The 15,465-nt window shown below is 42.0% G+C and overlaps 1 protein-coding gene across 3 annotated transcripts; it reads right to left on the bottom strand.

The window, feature by feature from the left end:
• Positions 1-6,430: 6,430 nt before the first annotated feature.
• On the bottom strand, positions 6,431-14,300 carry PDP1 (pyruvate dehydrogenase phosphatase catalytic subunit 1). Of its 3 annotated transcripts, none has more exons than XM_067290294.1 (3): positions 14,205-14,300; positions 13,492-13,533; positions 6,431-10,406 (listed from the first exon to the last, which is right to left on the bottom strand). In XM_067290294.1, the coding sequence occupies exon 3, from the start codon at positions 10,360-10,362 to the stop codon at positions 8,755-8,757; it is 1,608 nt and encodes a 535-aa protein (XP_067146395.1). In that variant the 5' UTR covers positions 10,363-10,406; positions 13,492-13,533; positions 14,205-14,300; the 3' UTR covers positions 6,431-8,754. The 3 variants fall into 3 exon arrangements, with proteins under 3 accessions (XP_067146395.1, XP_013797366.2, XP_067146394.1); XM_013941912.2 differs by lacking the exon at positions 14,205-14,300 and adding an exon at positions 13,689-13,964; XM_067290293.1 differs by lacking the exons at positions 13,492-13,533; positions 14,205-14,300 and adding an exon at positions 12,588-12,935.
• Positions 14,301-15,465: the final 1,165 nt, after the last annotated feature.

The following is a 15,465-nucleotide window of genomic DNA, read 5'->3' as shown; positions in this document are numbered from 1 at the left end:
CCTCTCTGTTGGTCATGATGTGCTTTTTCTGTCTGTTCATTAGCTAGACAGATTTCAGGTTGTATTGTTTAGCATTAACTGATGTACTAGGTAAGAGCTGCCAAGCACCCTTCCTGTTGGTACCCCAGAATGCTTGATCTTACATCAAAGTGGCTTTCATGATTCCCTGATTTCAGAACTGAGCTTTTAATCTCACAGCTGTGATAAGCCTCAAAGGCTTCTGCAAGCTGCATCAGGAAATGGGGCATGCAGCATTCTGATATTTCTATTTTAATGCAGGTTAGCAAAAACAGAAGATGAAATTGTCTGAATTGTCTCTCTTAACAAATTTAATAATTATATAGTCCAACTGTTTGAACCCTTGTCATAGCTTAGGCAATTTTACTTCACAAAACATTTTGTTTGCTACAGTGGCTTTAAAGTACAGTAATATTATTAGCTTGAATGCTTGCCAGCTGCCAACCTGGAGGGGTTTTCTGTTATTTCTGGGGACTAATCTTGTATTATGTTTCATTTCTCTCCTCCTTGTACTTTATGGTCTGTTGGATTTTCACAATAGTTTCTTACATGCTCTTGACAAAGTACCAGGAGTAGTCAGTAGCCTTCCTCAGCTGTAAGAAATAGGTATCTATAGATTTTTTTCACCTGCTTGGATTTGATTCAGCATGAAGTTAAACACAGCTCAAATGCAAAAAAATCAGACCATCGGGTGTCTATTAGAAACATCTTCAAAATTTGTTGTACTTACCTACATTTCTGACACTGGGCTAGACAGCTTCTCAGTCTCTTTCATGTCACAGTGCTTGCTAATCACAGTGAATTGTACCTTTGTGTCCACTTCTAGATCAGATTCCCTGATTTGGTTTGACAAGAGTCTGCCTTACATCATCACATTACATTCATGTGGAGGTGCCTGCTAAAAGACTCTCCTTCCCTCTGTACAATCTACAGCTATGTAAAAGTTAATTCTTTTTTCTCAATTATCCATATTTAGTCTTTTATCTGCTGCTCTATTATTTTGATAAATAGCATTTTCTCCACAATTTAGGAATTAATTATTTTTCAGCTTGAGAAAGGGCAAGTTGATTAACTTGCCTTTTCATCTCTTCTGTACAGCCAGTAGTTCTTAAACTTTAGTTCTGTGGTGGAATCTACTTTTACAGATCCCTACTCATTCAAGCTAGAAGCAATGTTGAGAACTGCAGCACAGTCTATAGAGCTTATGAAAAGGAAACCATATATTGCTGTAGGAAGCGCACATAAAACTATTAACCAGTGGCAAGGCTCTGTAGCAGGTAAAAGGAGTCCTCAGTATAATAGCAACAGGAGAGAGGGAGGGAAGAGAAACCTACAGCCCATGACAGCCATTTCACCCTATACCCTACCTATGTAGGCATTTCACCCTATACCCTACCTATGTAGGTTGACAGAAAAATATAAAAAGGACATCAGGCTTTGAGATGCACTTCTGTATACTCAAAGGACCAATGGGCAAAAAAATGCGCCCTTGAAATAGGGTTATTCGCAGGTACATGACTAGGTGCAACACTGAATTCAAAAACCTAGATATGGCTGTTAGATAGGACTGGCAGATACGAGAACTGCAGGACTAATGTATCCTTGAAGATACCGTAAAGGATGAGTTTTGCCCCCTGACGACAATATCTAAATGAAGCTGTCTCTATGTGAACAAGTGTCTAAACTTCCGTTAGAGTCAATGGCTTCTAATGTGTTTGTTTTAGAGTAGGCCAAATAGCTATTAAGACTCCACATCATGCACTGAATAGAGCTCCATAAACTAATAGGAGTTTGGATACTTAGCAGTCATGTACACACACAGGTACCTAAATTTAGGTGTCTTAAGCTAAAGCTGAACCTCACATAAGGTATCTCTCCACATCAGAGTGACGATGTATACACAGGAAAACACTGTACCAGAAATGGTAGAGCTGTACTAATGTAGCATTCTGTACAGGTTATTATGTCTTGCTTCTTAGCAGAGGTAATAAAAGCACTGTTGTACTACTGCTAGCTCTTCTGTACAGTAGTCACAGTTTTTGCTAAGACATGAATAAAGATTCACTGCTTACCTTCTCCCCCTCTAAAAAGGCTGCTATTGGAGAAGGTCTTTATCCTGCTCACTTCTCTCCCACTGCCTAAAACTGGAAAGACTGGCTGGTTCCAACCAGCAGTTTTAATCAACTTGCATATAATCCATAAAATCCTAGAAAAGTGTATTTCTATAACCCCAGCTGTTGAGTCACCACAGCTTGCAAGGAGGCATTGGGGATGGGCAACAAGGAATACCTACAGAATTCATGAGCATAGGCTTGCAGCAATTTTGACATATTACAAAAGTAGTGAGGGGCCTCCTTTAAATAATTTGCAGAGCTTAAAAAAAGTATAATGCACAGCTGTGTCACCTTATGGGATGCCCTTCTGTTAACCTCAATGATTTCCTTGTCTTTCATTATACCTTTTTTTTTCCTCCCCTGTCTTTCAGCTAGCTTTCAGAACACGTGCACAGGGTGCACAGAGACAGACCTAAGTGGATTAATTTTGCAATTAAGATGTGAGGCACTGTATCAAATGTTATCCTCAAGTACAGACACAGGATATTACAACTACTGCAGACTGTTTGCTCATGATGCAATATAAAAAACACACTTTGGTATTGGCAAGGTTTATTAAATAGAATTTCCTAACTAGAAAATTACTAATAGAAAGAAAGTATATAAATCAAGGATAGTATTTCTCTTACAAGAAAAAGATCCACCACAGTGGCAAACAGTCTGCTGTTTATAACGTCATCTGTGAGCTGAGACCAATTAGCCACTCTGCTCTTGTCTGATTCAGACTAGGAACTCTAAGAACAGTTGCTTTTTTCCCCCCAATTAGTATATATATATATTTTTGTACAGAATGGGATGAAAGAAGGATTGAGGGGGAAGCATCCCAGATTAATCAGCAGTCTAGGGCCAATGCCATTTATCTACCATGCAAGAACCCCTCTTTGACCCTAAAACTAGAATCTAGGTCCTGCACATCCTAGCTGAGTAGTCCTGATTTTTCTAGGATGACTTGAGTCTACTCCTTTTATTTGTTAACAGACCAAAAAAACCACCACCACCACCAACAAAAAAAAACCCAAACCAAGACCCTCATTTCTTGTTAATTGTTACAAGCAAGAAAAAATACTTAACTATTATGGTATAGTAAGCAGTGTCCGTATTTTCTTAAGTTATGTTTTATGTCATCCTGGAAAGTTTTATGAGTGATTAAGGAGAGTCATTGGCAGTAATTGCTGTTTTTCAGAAAACTTACACATTGATCGATACATGAGTCAAGTTTTTTGCCCCAGGGCCTTGCCAGCACAGATGAGACCAGAAGAGTCTCCTATTTATCCATCTCTGATTGCTTTTGTTTTCACCACAGGATGCTGCTGCCAATTCATGCTCAATTTGGGATCCAATTATGAAGGTTGGAAGGTTATCCCTTCTCATTGCCAGCAATCTATTATTAACAAAGATATGGGCAGCAGATAAAAGGGAAGGCATAACCAGCAGAATAGCCATGAACTAGTCATATCTACTATATCTCAAATACAACCCTGGATTTATCAACTTATCAATAAGGTGGGCAATTTATTACCACTGAAACCTGTCAAACAGACTTAAAGTTCAGTTCTATCTGCTTAACATTTTTATTTCATTGAAACAGCACAACAGCTACACTGACTTGGGTTGTTTCAGCACCTGATTCACATGGATGGAAAGCCAAATAAAAGCACTTGAATTTAAGACTTTTTTGTTTAATGTACTAATTACAAGACTTGGTCTATTTTTTCATTTCCCCAAGAATCTACTTCCAGAGATGAGAGCAACTCAGGAAGTAGTTCCAAGTTTTAGCTTTTACAAGACAATAATTAAGATTAGCAGTCATCAATAACATTTAATACCTAAGCTGTTTGGGATAAGAGAAAAAAAAAAGTGAACCTATGAGTTTCCTCCACTGCACAGGTATTTGATGTTAGAAAGTCCATAATGCATTTTACTTTAAATTACAGACTGTAATTAATAGTTTACTCTTGTGAAATATGGTAAAAGTAACTCCCTAATCAAGATTTGGTAAGTCAGGTTAATATAAAACTGAAAAGAAAGTTCAGCAATGAGTTTGCAAAACTTCAATTTGATAACACGTTTCTGACAAAGGGACAATACCCACTTGTTTGCACAGCAATTAAATATGCTGTAGCTGTTGAATAAATAATTTAATACAGAACATTAGCAAGCCTTTTCCCTGCACAAAGAAAGGACCTCTAAGGGCAGAGATTAATCAAACAGTTTGGTGGTAGGAGTGACATGAATGCATCCTGTATTCACTGTTGAATGAAAAGCAAAACAAGGGGCAGGATCCTGAAGCTACAGGCTGCAGTTGGCAAGTGCGAGTTTTCAAATAAAAATATGAATAATAAAAAGACAGTATAACCTAGCATTTAAGAACCTGAATGTATACATTCTAAACCCACTTCACTTTAAACCACATTTGTTTTTAAAAAAGGAACAAATATGTAACAATGAAGCATCTCATTAAAATGATTATTTTCTGTACTTAAGCCTCTGAATGTAATGGAAAAAAGCATCTACCAAAACAGTGCTTAAAGAACGCTATCCCATACTTGAAGCACTTCTCAGAAGGATACACAGATGGTTTGATCTCTGGAGACGGTCACTTTGGACTTGCTCATTTTGGTAAGCTAAACAAAATGTGCTCATTGTAAATATAGTAGGATAGCTACGAACTGTAGTGTGCCATTTGGCACACTGGAAGAAAGCTACTTTTCTGCCCACAGCATCTGCTTAGTTTTAAGCTTCTTCAAATTAAAGACAGGGCAGTTTGGCCAGATTTTGCAACTCCATAGATTTTGGGTTTCTTTTTATACATTACTGAATAACAAACAAGAGCTGCAAAAGTTTCTTAGGATCAAGCACATCAACTCACAGAAGTATTCCCTTGGCACCCCAAAATGCATTGGGCTAGCACTATTTTTGGACTGCTATGCAGCAACATTGATGGCAGTGTTCAGCAAACTACATTCATAAGGGCCACTGATGCAGATCAGATGGTGTGTATTTATTAGCAATCATGAAACCAGATGGATTGTCTGCATCAGGGAGCTTAGGACACTGCAGAGGAGTAGGTCTAGGAAAACATGAATTATCCATCTATGCCAGGTGATCTCACTACAAGTATGCATCCCAACAGAGGGGGCCTAGAACAGCCTAACATTTTGTATAGGACATTTATTGGAAATAGTTACTAAGGATCCTTTTGCTCCAGAATTGTTTGAAGTACAGGGACCTGTACTTTGAGAGTTTGCTTATAAACAACACTTCACAATGAGAGTATGCTCTTTGTTGCATGCATCATGTAATAAGTTTGCTACCTGCAGGACTCTGCCCTATGATGAAGTAATGAGTAGAAAGGGAAAATATTTTCAAGTTCTGCACTTATAGAGCCCTGCACACAGAAGACATTGAGAACATGAAAACTATTACAGTAGCAGCTGATGCTTTTTATATTAGCTTTTGATAGCATTTTATACCCACATACCTTTTTGAGCACAATGGAATAGAATTAACTGAGAGCCTTAACTTGAAAGCATAGACCAAGTGAAGACTCCAACTTCCCTCATACCTACCATCACTATTGTTAAACAGTTCTGTTGACACATTAAAACAAATGTCTTCAAAATTTGTAGACAAAAGGTGAATTTGAAGGCTTGTGTTGACAGTCAGAATTCAGCCATTTTTCTGGGCTGAGCCATATATTCACAGCTGTGACATCCTTACTTGGAAAAGTATTCACAGCATCCCCCCTTACTTTTCAAAATGCAACAGGTCAGGTAGACAACACGAACTGTAAGAACCTGTCCTCTGCTTACGGCATATAAGGTGCTCTTATTTAGCTCACCATCATTTCATTCTTAAGGCATTTTGACTTGCACGTAAATATTCCAGATCATTGTTTGTGAAATTTGTATTCCTTTGTACAGGGTACAGTCCACAACTTATTAATCTCGAGTTTGGCTGTGCACTGCTGATAGCTTGCTTTATCTGGCCCTGAGCAGCACTGCCCTTTAAGGTATTAAGGAAACAATGGGAAGCAGGACATACGCTGATATTGACAGGGAAAGATTTAAGCTTTGCTGCCAGGGGGCAGCAGCAGCATGCCTGGCCCAGGGATTCACATCTCACAGGGGAATTTAACAGCTTTAAAGCCCAGTTCTCAGTGTGTTTCCACTTATCTGGTCTATTCATAGTGCGGGGACTATACAACAGAACACATTCTTGAAATAATCAAGTAGATCATAAGTTTCATCTTCAACAGAATACTTATTACATTTTATATCAATCTAATACACAGATTTCTGCATAACTGATCATTTTATTGGAATCTATTAAAACATGTTTGTTCAGATCACCTGTTCAGCAGGCAGCTATGCTGCTTCTGTTCACTGCATACATACTGAGCAAGTCTCCAAGCAATACATAAATACTATATTGTTTGACCCCACACATACTTTACTACAAAAAGCATTTTTTCCCTCAGTAAAAGTTGTATACATGGAACCAATGTTCAGTTCATCTAGCCATGACTTGTACCAAATCCATATCAAGAATCATAGGTTAAATATATCAATACATGTAATAGAGCTTTAACAGTAGAAAAATGTAAGAAAGTTAAGTGCTGCAACCGTTTAGATACACTGTATTTGAATGAAAGAATAGGAGAACAAATATATTGACCTAATGACAGTCACCAAAACACAACATACAGAAGCAATGTCAACAGCCAGTACTTGTCTAAGCATTTTAGAGCTCCTCTTTTCCCTTCAGATAAAGATGGGTTGTTCACATCTTGAAGGTGAACTTAGATACCATTGACCTTACAGCAAAGCTGATCCTTTATTTTTTGAGATTGGGTAAAGAAACAGACATATTAAAGCTGCATGCCACTAAGTACACAGCATTTGCTAGTTTGACAAGCCAATGTTTATTAGAGCACAAGTTCATTGTTCAAATTAAGTGTACCCTATGCAATAGTAACCTTAACCAGCAATACTTTTTATTTAGTAGAAAATGCCACATTACTCAATTGAGAATAGGAAGTTATATTTCCTTAGTGTTGATTTAATTAACTATGATAAAGGTTTGGAAGATATTTTAATTAAAACACTTTGGTAAAATTAAATGTACTGACTGATAGTTGTTCTAGAGTTTCTATAGCAGAACACAGGACTCAAGTTACATGTGTTCTCAGTCATCCAGGACTGGTATTTCAGCCAGCATTAAGTTTTTAACCTAAGGGTGGGTTAAAAAAAACCCTGTGTGCAATGCAACATACCTAGAACAGATACAATGAAGACCATTAAATCAGTTGTCAGTCCCTACTTTTTACAGTTATGAGTTGTAACAAATTCAGGCACACAAATTATAGTTCAGGGCACTACCTTTTAAGTTCATATCCAATCATTACCACCAGAGACCCATTTAAGAGACTGCTCTGTGACAACTTTCTGGATTGTAAGAACATGCATATACCAGCTGCCTAGAAATATATGGCTGCTAATAATGAAGTTGCCACAAAAAGTCATCACACATGCATGCTAGTTAGCTTCCCAGCTATTTACAAGCCATACCTTTTTTTGTAACTTGTAAATGGTAGTTTTCAACCTGACATACTTATAAATGAGTTCAAGTGCAAGACATCCAGTATGTGACCACCTGAAACAGCTAAAGTGAAAATGAGTGCAAGCTACAAAGTCAAGGAGTTTAGCAATGATTAAGAACATACAGGTGACCTGATGAAAATGTATCTTATTATCAGATAAGTAATACCAAACAGGATTGGAGTCCATGAAGGACATGACCTTTAGAAAAGCCAACACAGTTTTGGCCAACAACACTGACTTTTTGGAAAGCCTGAAAGTTTCTTCATATTGCAAGCTGAAGTCCTTCACAAATACAGTTATCCAGTATCTTACTGAATGCTGTAATGTATTATTGCCCTATAAGTTGTGCAGAAACCTGCAAGCCAAGAAACTTAATGCACAAGAAGTTTAGAAGTTACTGTGCATAAGATATGATTAAACTATAATAATCTCAGATATTGATTATGGCTTAGACCTGCATTGAAAGTCAACACAGACAAATATCTTTAAGTGAATGACATTGTTACATTGAAGACTTAAAGTCATCTTCCTCTGTTTAGAGGAAAAGGTAGACAGAAGATATTCACAAATAACCATATCTACTTTGCAAGAATTAGCCCTATAAGAACCCAACACTCTCTTAAAGATAAGATTAGTAATAAGGAATAGTGTGCAGATATTTACAAGTGTTTAGAAACAGGCTGTGTTTCTTGAACAGCTGAAAAGTTTGATAGTTAATTTGTGTCCTCCTTCCTTCCCTCATCTAGCCCTGCCAAATTCAAAACATTGTTCTAGCAGCATTCATGAAATCAATAGTGCAAAGTTATTACAGAAGCCTCCTTCCAAGCTGTGTCACCCTCTTCAAGTTTATATTGGGTCAATAGCACTTCCCACATGTTTAGAGCTCTGGGGGAAGGCAGGATCAATAGGTATGCTTAATGTAACAAGCAACCAATTTGTTTGCCTTTTTTTTTTTTTTTTTAAATCTGCTGCTCCTACTGGCCATTGTTACAACTTTGATAACCAGTTCACTGTAAAATTCATAGTTCCTCATTTTGACATGCACCTACAACATGTGAGTTGAACTGCACCACAATAATTGTAATGTCATCTCTATACATTCGAGCCAGCTCTTCTGGAAGACTAAGCATCTTGGACAGTCGCTCATGATCCACAGTGCCAAACTCATTATTACCCACTGCATGACGTATCAGGTGAGTTGCTGCGTTCTGATCTTCAAATACTGAAGAAATTCTTGCTCTTCTTTCTGTTAAGAGACCATGCATCTGTCCCAAAGTTACCTTATAGCCACCAACAGCTATTGGCTGTTGATGGTGAACACCAGTGAGGTACTCCCCTACAATTCTAGCCACATCTTGTCTGTGCATAGTCTCCCACAGTCCATCTGTGGCCAAAACCAGGAACTTATCCTGTGGCCTTAATTTGTGATGTATGACTTCTGGCTCAGCTGTGAGGTATGGAGGAGTGTGATAGTTTGGAGGAATAAACTTTGTATATTCATTGTCATTCAGCTGATCAGGGCCTGATTCTACTACTCTCTTCTGCAGTTCAATACTCCATTTGAACTTCACATCACCAAAAGCTCTGAAAGGCATCAACAGGCCTAGGAGGCGGTCTTGTTTCACAAGACTTTTCTCTTCAGACTTTGGATGCTCCATTTTCACACGCTCCACTTCATGTTCATTTTGCGCATTGTGATCATAGGAGAGATTAATTGCAGACCAAGATCCATCTTCTTCCTGAACCCCAAGCATTGCCCTACTGTCACCTGTGTTTGCAACATGCAAGTCAACACCATCTACATGAGCCACACAGGCAGTTGCACCAGAAAATGCTACTCGTAGTACTAGGTAGTTGAGAAAAGAATTTGAATCTCCTACTTGAGCTTCCAAAGAAATATCATTATCAAGCCTTTTAAATGCATTAATTAAAGCTTCTTTCACATCAGTAGTCTCTCCACTATTGAGATCAATGAGCTCCTGCCAGTAAGTTCTCAGACTATTGAAGTAAAGCTTGGAAGCTTCTTTGCTAAAATAATCATTAGGATGTTTGTGCCACTGTAATATGGGCAACAGAGCTCTACCACTTTCCACAGCATTTTCTATTTCAAGTAAAGTCTCATGAGGTAACAAAGAGACAGCAATGTAGTAAAACAGTCTTTCACTGACAGCTTGAGCACAAGCACAACCTGCATGGCCATCAAACACACCCAGAAGCATTCCTCTTGTCTGTAAGCAAGTGGCAGCACTTCTCCTGTCTTCTATTGGAGCATTAGCAGGTAGCTGATTGCTATCAAAGCCAAGGACAGAACTTATATTTTTACCATCAAATTCTGGGACTTTAAAACTGTATTCATTTGCCTTCAGAATGCTGTTGACTTGTGGAGGAGTGAGGTAAAATCTCTGTGGTGTGGAAGCATAGTCCCTTGCATGAATAAATTGATTGAAGTTCTCCTTTGGCCTACAAAGCGCTGCAAATTTCCTCTGAGGTGCACATCTGAAGTGACCGTGAGCAAAGTGAGATGAGAAGCAACACAGATGTTTACGGTGGCAGTAACACACAGTACTGCATATTCTGCCAATCTCACAGTTACGAATCAATGGAAACAGATGAGCTGGTGCTGGCATGGCATCAGACAACAATGGTAGCCTGGAGCTTCGGACTGGAATTGCTGGAAGACAAAAGAACAACTAGGCTTAGGGGAACTGCTAACACATTTTTCCCAAAAGCCAGTGTTAAGATATTACAGCATCTAAACAAAGATGCTTATAGTGTGGAATACACAGCTTTAATAGGTCTTGAAAAAGAGAAAAAGTATTAGAAGATGCTTGTTTATAAACAATATGCCAGGTTATAACAATAAACTATGTCATAATTAGAAGCTTGGCTCTTATACCCACTCAAATAGTGGGTGGGAAGTAAAAAACATCATCCAGACAGACAATGCAGCTTCATATAGAAGTTACAGACAATAGTTAGTGTGTGCCATTCTACAACACTGCAACGTCCCACAAGACTCCTATGGAGATTTGCTTTCATGATGATTTCCCAGCTGACAGAGCCAGATATGGCACACAGGGAAGGAAAAAAGTAGTCAGTCCTATAAGACTGAAGAGGAGATAAAGCACTTGATTGCAAGATTCAAAAAACAACTTTGAGGTGGTATACAACTCAGTTCAAGGTGATGTTTTAGGTGATAAAGGCAAAGAGTAGGTCACTGCTCGATATTCTTTAAACAATCATATGCCAGTAGCAGGTTTTATTTCTTATCCCTCCCATTTATATAGGAAGCTTAATATCACACGTGTGACACCATGGTATACAGACTGCTGGCTGTGGATATTTTATATGTAGCAATTTTTTAGCTTATTACATAATAAAAGGTACAAATATAGTACAAATGTGCACTTACACAAGAGTTAGTGTCAAATAGCACCTCCTTTAGAAAGCAGACAGATGCATCTCTACTAACAGTTCATCTACCCCAGTAAGTTTTAGAATTAACTGCTAAACAAAAGTCAGTTGAAGGACTACATACAATTTTTATTTGCTTCCATACTAGAGTAGAGTCAGGCAGAATAGTCTAAAGCTAGACAAATATTCTAATACATTTTGCCACACCTAAAAATTTTTCAGTCTTCTGAAAAAAAAAAAGATTATTCTGACAGTCCCCCTTCTCCCCATTTATATATACAATCACTACAACATTACTGTGAGCTCCTCTTCAATAAATCACTTATTATGCCTCATCCTCAGAAAGTACTACCTGGGAAAATAATTCTACAAATCAGCACAAAATTTTGAGTTTTATGTCCTTTTGTTTGAAGGGCATACATTTACAGGGAATTCAGTTCTCCCTTTCCACTTTTTAGGATCAAATTACAGCATAACATCTTCCTAGAAAAGACCATTACATGGTACCTCTTATGAGGCTTACTGTAATACTGTTCTTAAACTCTAATCTTCATCAGCACCATCTATCTCAGATTTAATTGTACTATTGAGAAACTGGGTACTACTGTGTTGTGCAAGGTGTTTAAACAGTCACTTAGCTGATTAACTTTTTTAGCCAAAGAGGTATATCACTGCATTCAGAAGAGACATAGTACCTATAAAATATGCTCTAAGGCCCAATCTAAAGGGGACATGCAACGCAATTAAAATGGCAAGTGTTTTGTGACAGCCCTTATCAGTGTGCTTTCCACAGACTTTGCCATGGGGTTTATCATCTAGATCAGCTGAGACATATCTGGAAATATATGAAGCTTTATTCCCTTCTCTTTAGGTTGGAAGAAAAGGAAGGAAGTGATGTTCTTCTCTCCAAGCTCGCTTGTTCTTCTTAGGGCAAACAAGAGTGGAATCTGTTACTCTTGCAAAATATAAGTGATGAAGGCAATATTTCTACCACTCCAGTGGCTCTTCTAGCATTACATCTTCATTCCCCATAAAGAAGTGCTTGCCATCCTTGATTTACACTCACAAAAATTCTTGTCCACTGATTCTCCCAGGTCTCCTAGTAACAGCCATGAAGACTGACTGGCCAGTTTTCTGTTGTTCAGCTATCAGGAAGAGCTTTGGTTGTAGTCCTGCAGACCACAGCCAGCTATCCAGACACTCAGCAACAGTGTACTGGCTTGAACTTAGATGCATACTACATGTTATGTTAGCCATTTGCTTCCCAGAAAGTGTATTTCTCTAGCTCAGGCTCACATGCATAAAGCATGACAGAAGTGAACTGCAACTCCAAATACAAGTTTTGGAAATATTTAGACTTGTAATTACAAGGGAGCTATTTTGATAACAGTTGTGTTTATTTCTTCAGGTAACATTTAAAAGCAGGTTTTTTGCTTACAGAATGAGAACCTCTGCAGATTCTACAGATGTGTCTGGTCTGCAAAAGCAACTGGGATTTTACATTGGTCTCCCACTAGAATCCAACTGAACCAAGTTCTTTTGACTGCTGAGCATGTGTGTTCAGTGCTGATCCATACATCATTCCACAATAGCAGGTCTGTAGCTGACAGTTATGCTGTTGATCCATGATAAAGCAAAAATAAGCATCTTGCTGTTAGAGGCTCTGCAGTGTCACCAGAGGTTATTTGCCAATTTTTAAATCATTAGTTTATCAAATATTACATGAAACCTAATAGGATGTAATAAGAAGGTGGCCTCAAGTTTTCCTTGGCTTGTATCCTTTATAGTGAATCCATACATCAGTTGAAGACAGACATCACTTAATGCTAGATTTAATACATCCTAGCCAATTAAGTCAAAGAAATGTCAACCTCAAGCAAGATTACCCCAAGTCTCTCTATTTATCCATAAAATAACAATGCCTAGAATATCACAAGATACTCCAGCTAACTCTCTCAGATAAGTACTTTAAGGTTTCAGTTCATTGTGATTGATCAAGAGATGGCAGAGAAGGAAAGAGATCAAGCACAAATTCTGCAATCCAATCATGATTTGTCAAGTGATCACAATCAAGTCAGCCTTAGAACACCTCTCCAAGCTCAGAACAGGATACAAATATGACTTTTCAGGCCATAAACATGATACAACAAATGAAGAGTTAGATAGTGAATTCAAAGGTTTTGCAGTACTATACTGATAAAATGGAAAACATGCAACTCATTCCTTTAATATAGATTGTCACTGTACTAGGAAAGACACTTGATGCTGCTCAGACAGGTTCCTCCAAGACACCTGTCTTAACTGTGCCAAAGACACCATGGCTTAACATAAAGTACACTTACCCCAGCTGCCTGTCAGACACTTGACAGACCTGAATGAGTAGCCTGTTGGAGAGGATGGGGGAGGAGGAACAAGAAGTATTCAACACCAGCAGAATCGTTAGTCCTTCCCTGCGGCGAGGTCTCAGCCCAGCCTCGCAGTCCCTTCCCCGGGTCCCGTCCGGCCCCCAAGCCCAGCGCTTCAGCGACGAGATACGTACCGATCCGCCTGGGCCCGGGACACACACACATTCTCCTGTCACAACAAGAAGCCGCCAACATCCACAAAGCAGAAGCCCGGGGGGAGGGGGAGAAGCAAGGCAGAGAGTTTGTTAGAGAAGACGGAGAGCTCCGACATTGAGGGGGACGAGAGAGAGGAGGAGACACGCACGCACACACGCACGCAGCCGCCCTGCGGACGCCCGGAGCCGCCGCCGCCGCCCTCCCGGGGGACTGGAGCCAGCGAGCCCCGCAGCAGCGCGCCCGCAGCAGCCCGCAGCGAGCCGGCAGCCAGCGCCCCCGCCCGCGCCTCGCCCCGCGGCCCGCCGCCGCGCTCCCTTCCGGCGAGGCGAGGCGCCGCTCCCTCACGCCGCGGGAGGAGCCCGCCCCGCCAGCGCCGCCGAGACCGTTACCCCCGCGGGCACCCGCGCGCCCACACGCGGCCGCCCCGCCCGCCCCAGGGACGAGCCCCTTCGCCCTCCGCCCGCCCCCCAGCCCCGGGCCGCGCGGACACAGACCTGGCCGCCTTCCTGGACGGCTCAGCCCGGGCGCCCCAGGCGACGCGGGGAAGCGGCTCGAGAGAACGAGCGCGCGCCTCGCTCCCGGCCCGCTCTCCCCTGCCGACAACCGCAACACTCCCACCGCCACCGCGGCGCTGCGCGGCCGCTTATAAACCCCTGCCGCCCGGATCGCGCCGCCCATTGGCTGCCAGGGAGGGCTGGAGGGCACGTGATGCGGAGGCTCGGCGGCGGCCGAGGAGACGCGAGCGGTGGGGGGGGGAGGGGCGGGGCGGGGCGGTGTGTGCGCGCGCAGCAGGCGGGGGCGCGAGAGTGGGCGCTGTCTCCGCACCGCCGCGCCTCGCGCGCGCCCCGGGGGGGGCCTCGCCTCAGCCCCCGGCGTCGCCGCCCGAGGCCGCCCCGGGCTGCCGGCGGGAGGGCGAGCGCCGCCGCCCCGCTGAGGGAGGGCGAGGCGAGGCGGGCCGGGCGCGGCGGCGGGGCCCCTCCGCGCAGAGGGGCCTCGGCCGGGCTCCCCTTGCCCTGCTCGCCTCTCTTCCCCCTCCTCCTGCCGGGCTGGGGCTGAGGCTGAGGTGGAAGCGGGCCGCCGGCCCTTGGCAGAGCGCCGGGGCCGTTAGGGGCGGTTACAGGTGGCTGTGGGAAAAGCGGGCGCGCTCTCCCCCGGCCGGGGGTCAGGAGCAAAGGAGAGGACAGGGCGGCATGTACTGGAGTCGCATCACACACGCAGCATCGCAGGAACCGGCCCCGCTGTGATCAGAGGCAGTCATCTAGCCTTTGTCAGCCAAGAGGACTTAAAATGGGGAAAACTTCCTTAACATCTTCTATAGGGTACTGATTTTAAGTCTAAATTAATTTTAAAGAGAGGGAAATAATTTTTTTCCCCTTGTAATATATATAAAGCACCTTTGCAATCAGAAAGTATGTTAACTCGGTGCAAGACCACTGAAGCCTGTGCTGCAACATTTGGGTTTTCTGTATTTCCTTTGCTCCCTGGTGCTTTGTCGTCACCCGAATGGCTCGAGGCAAAGGCAAAGCAGGCTGCCTTGGATGGTGAACGAGCAGGAACCCTTTCTCTGCCCTGTCTTTCACAAGGAAGGTGGGTTGCTGCTGCTGCCCTCAAGGGATGGCTGGAGGGCAAGGGCTAGGAGGGAGGGAATAGGCCCTGCCGGGCAGAGCAGCGCCTGCTGCTCCTACCCACGCGGCCGACAAACTCCCCTCCTGCCTTTCTCTCCCCCTCTGTTGGGAACAGCCCTGTCCCCGTTCC

The sequence above is a fragment of the Apteryx mantelli genome, chromosome 2, assembly GCF_036417845.1.
Source record: "Apteryx mantelli isolate bAptMan1 chromosome 2, bAptMan1.hap1, whole genome shotgun sequence".
NCBI lineage: Eukaryota > Metazoa > Chordata > Aves > Apterygiformes > Apterygidae > Apteryx > Apteryx mantelli.
The sequence above is the reverse complement of the archived record's forward strand: the minus strand, read 5'-3'. Positions and strand labels throughout refer to the sequence as shown.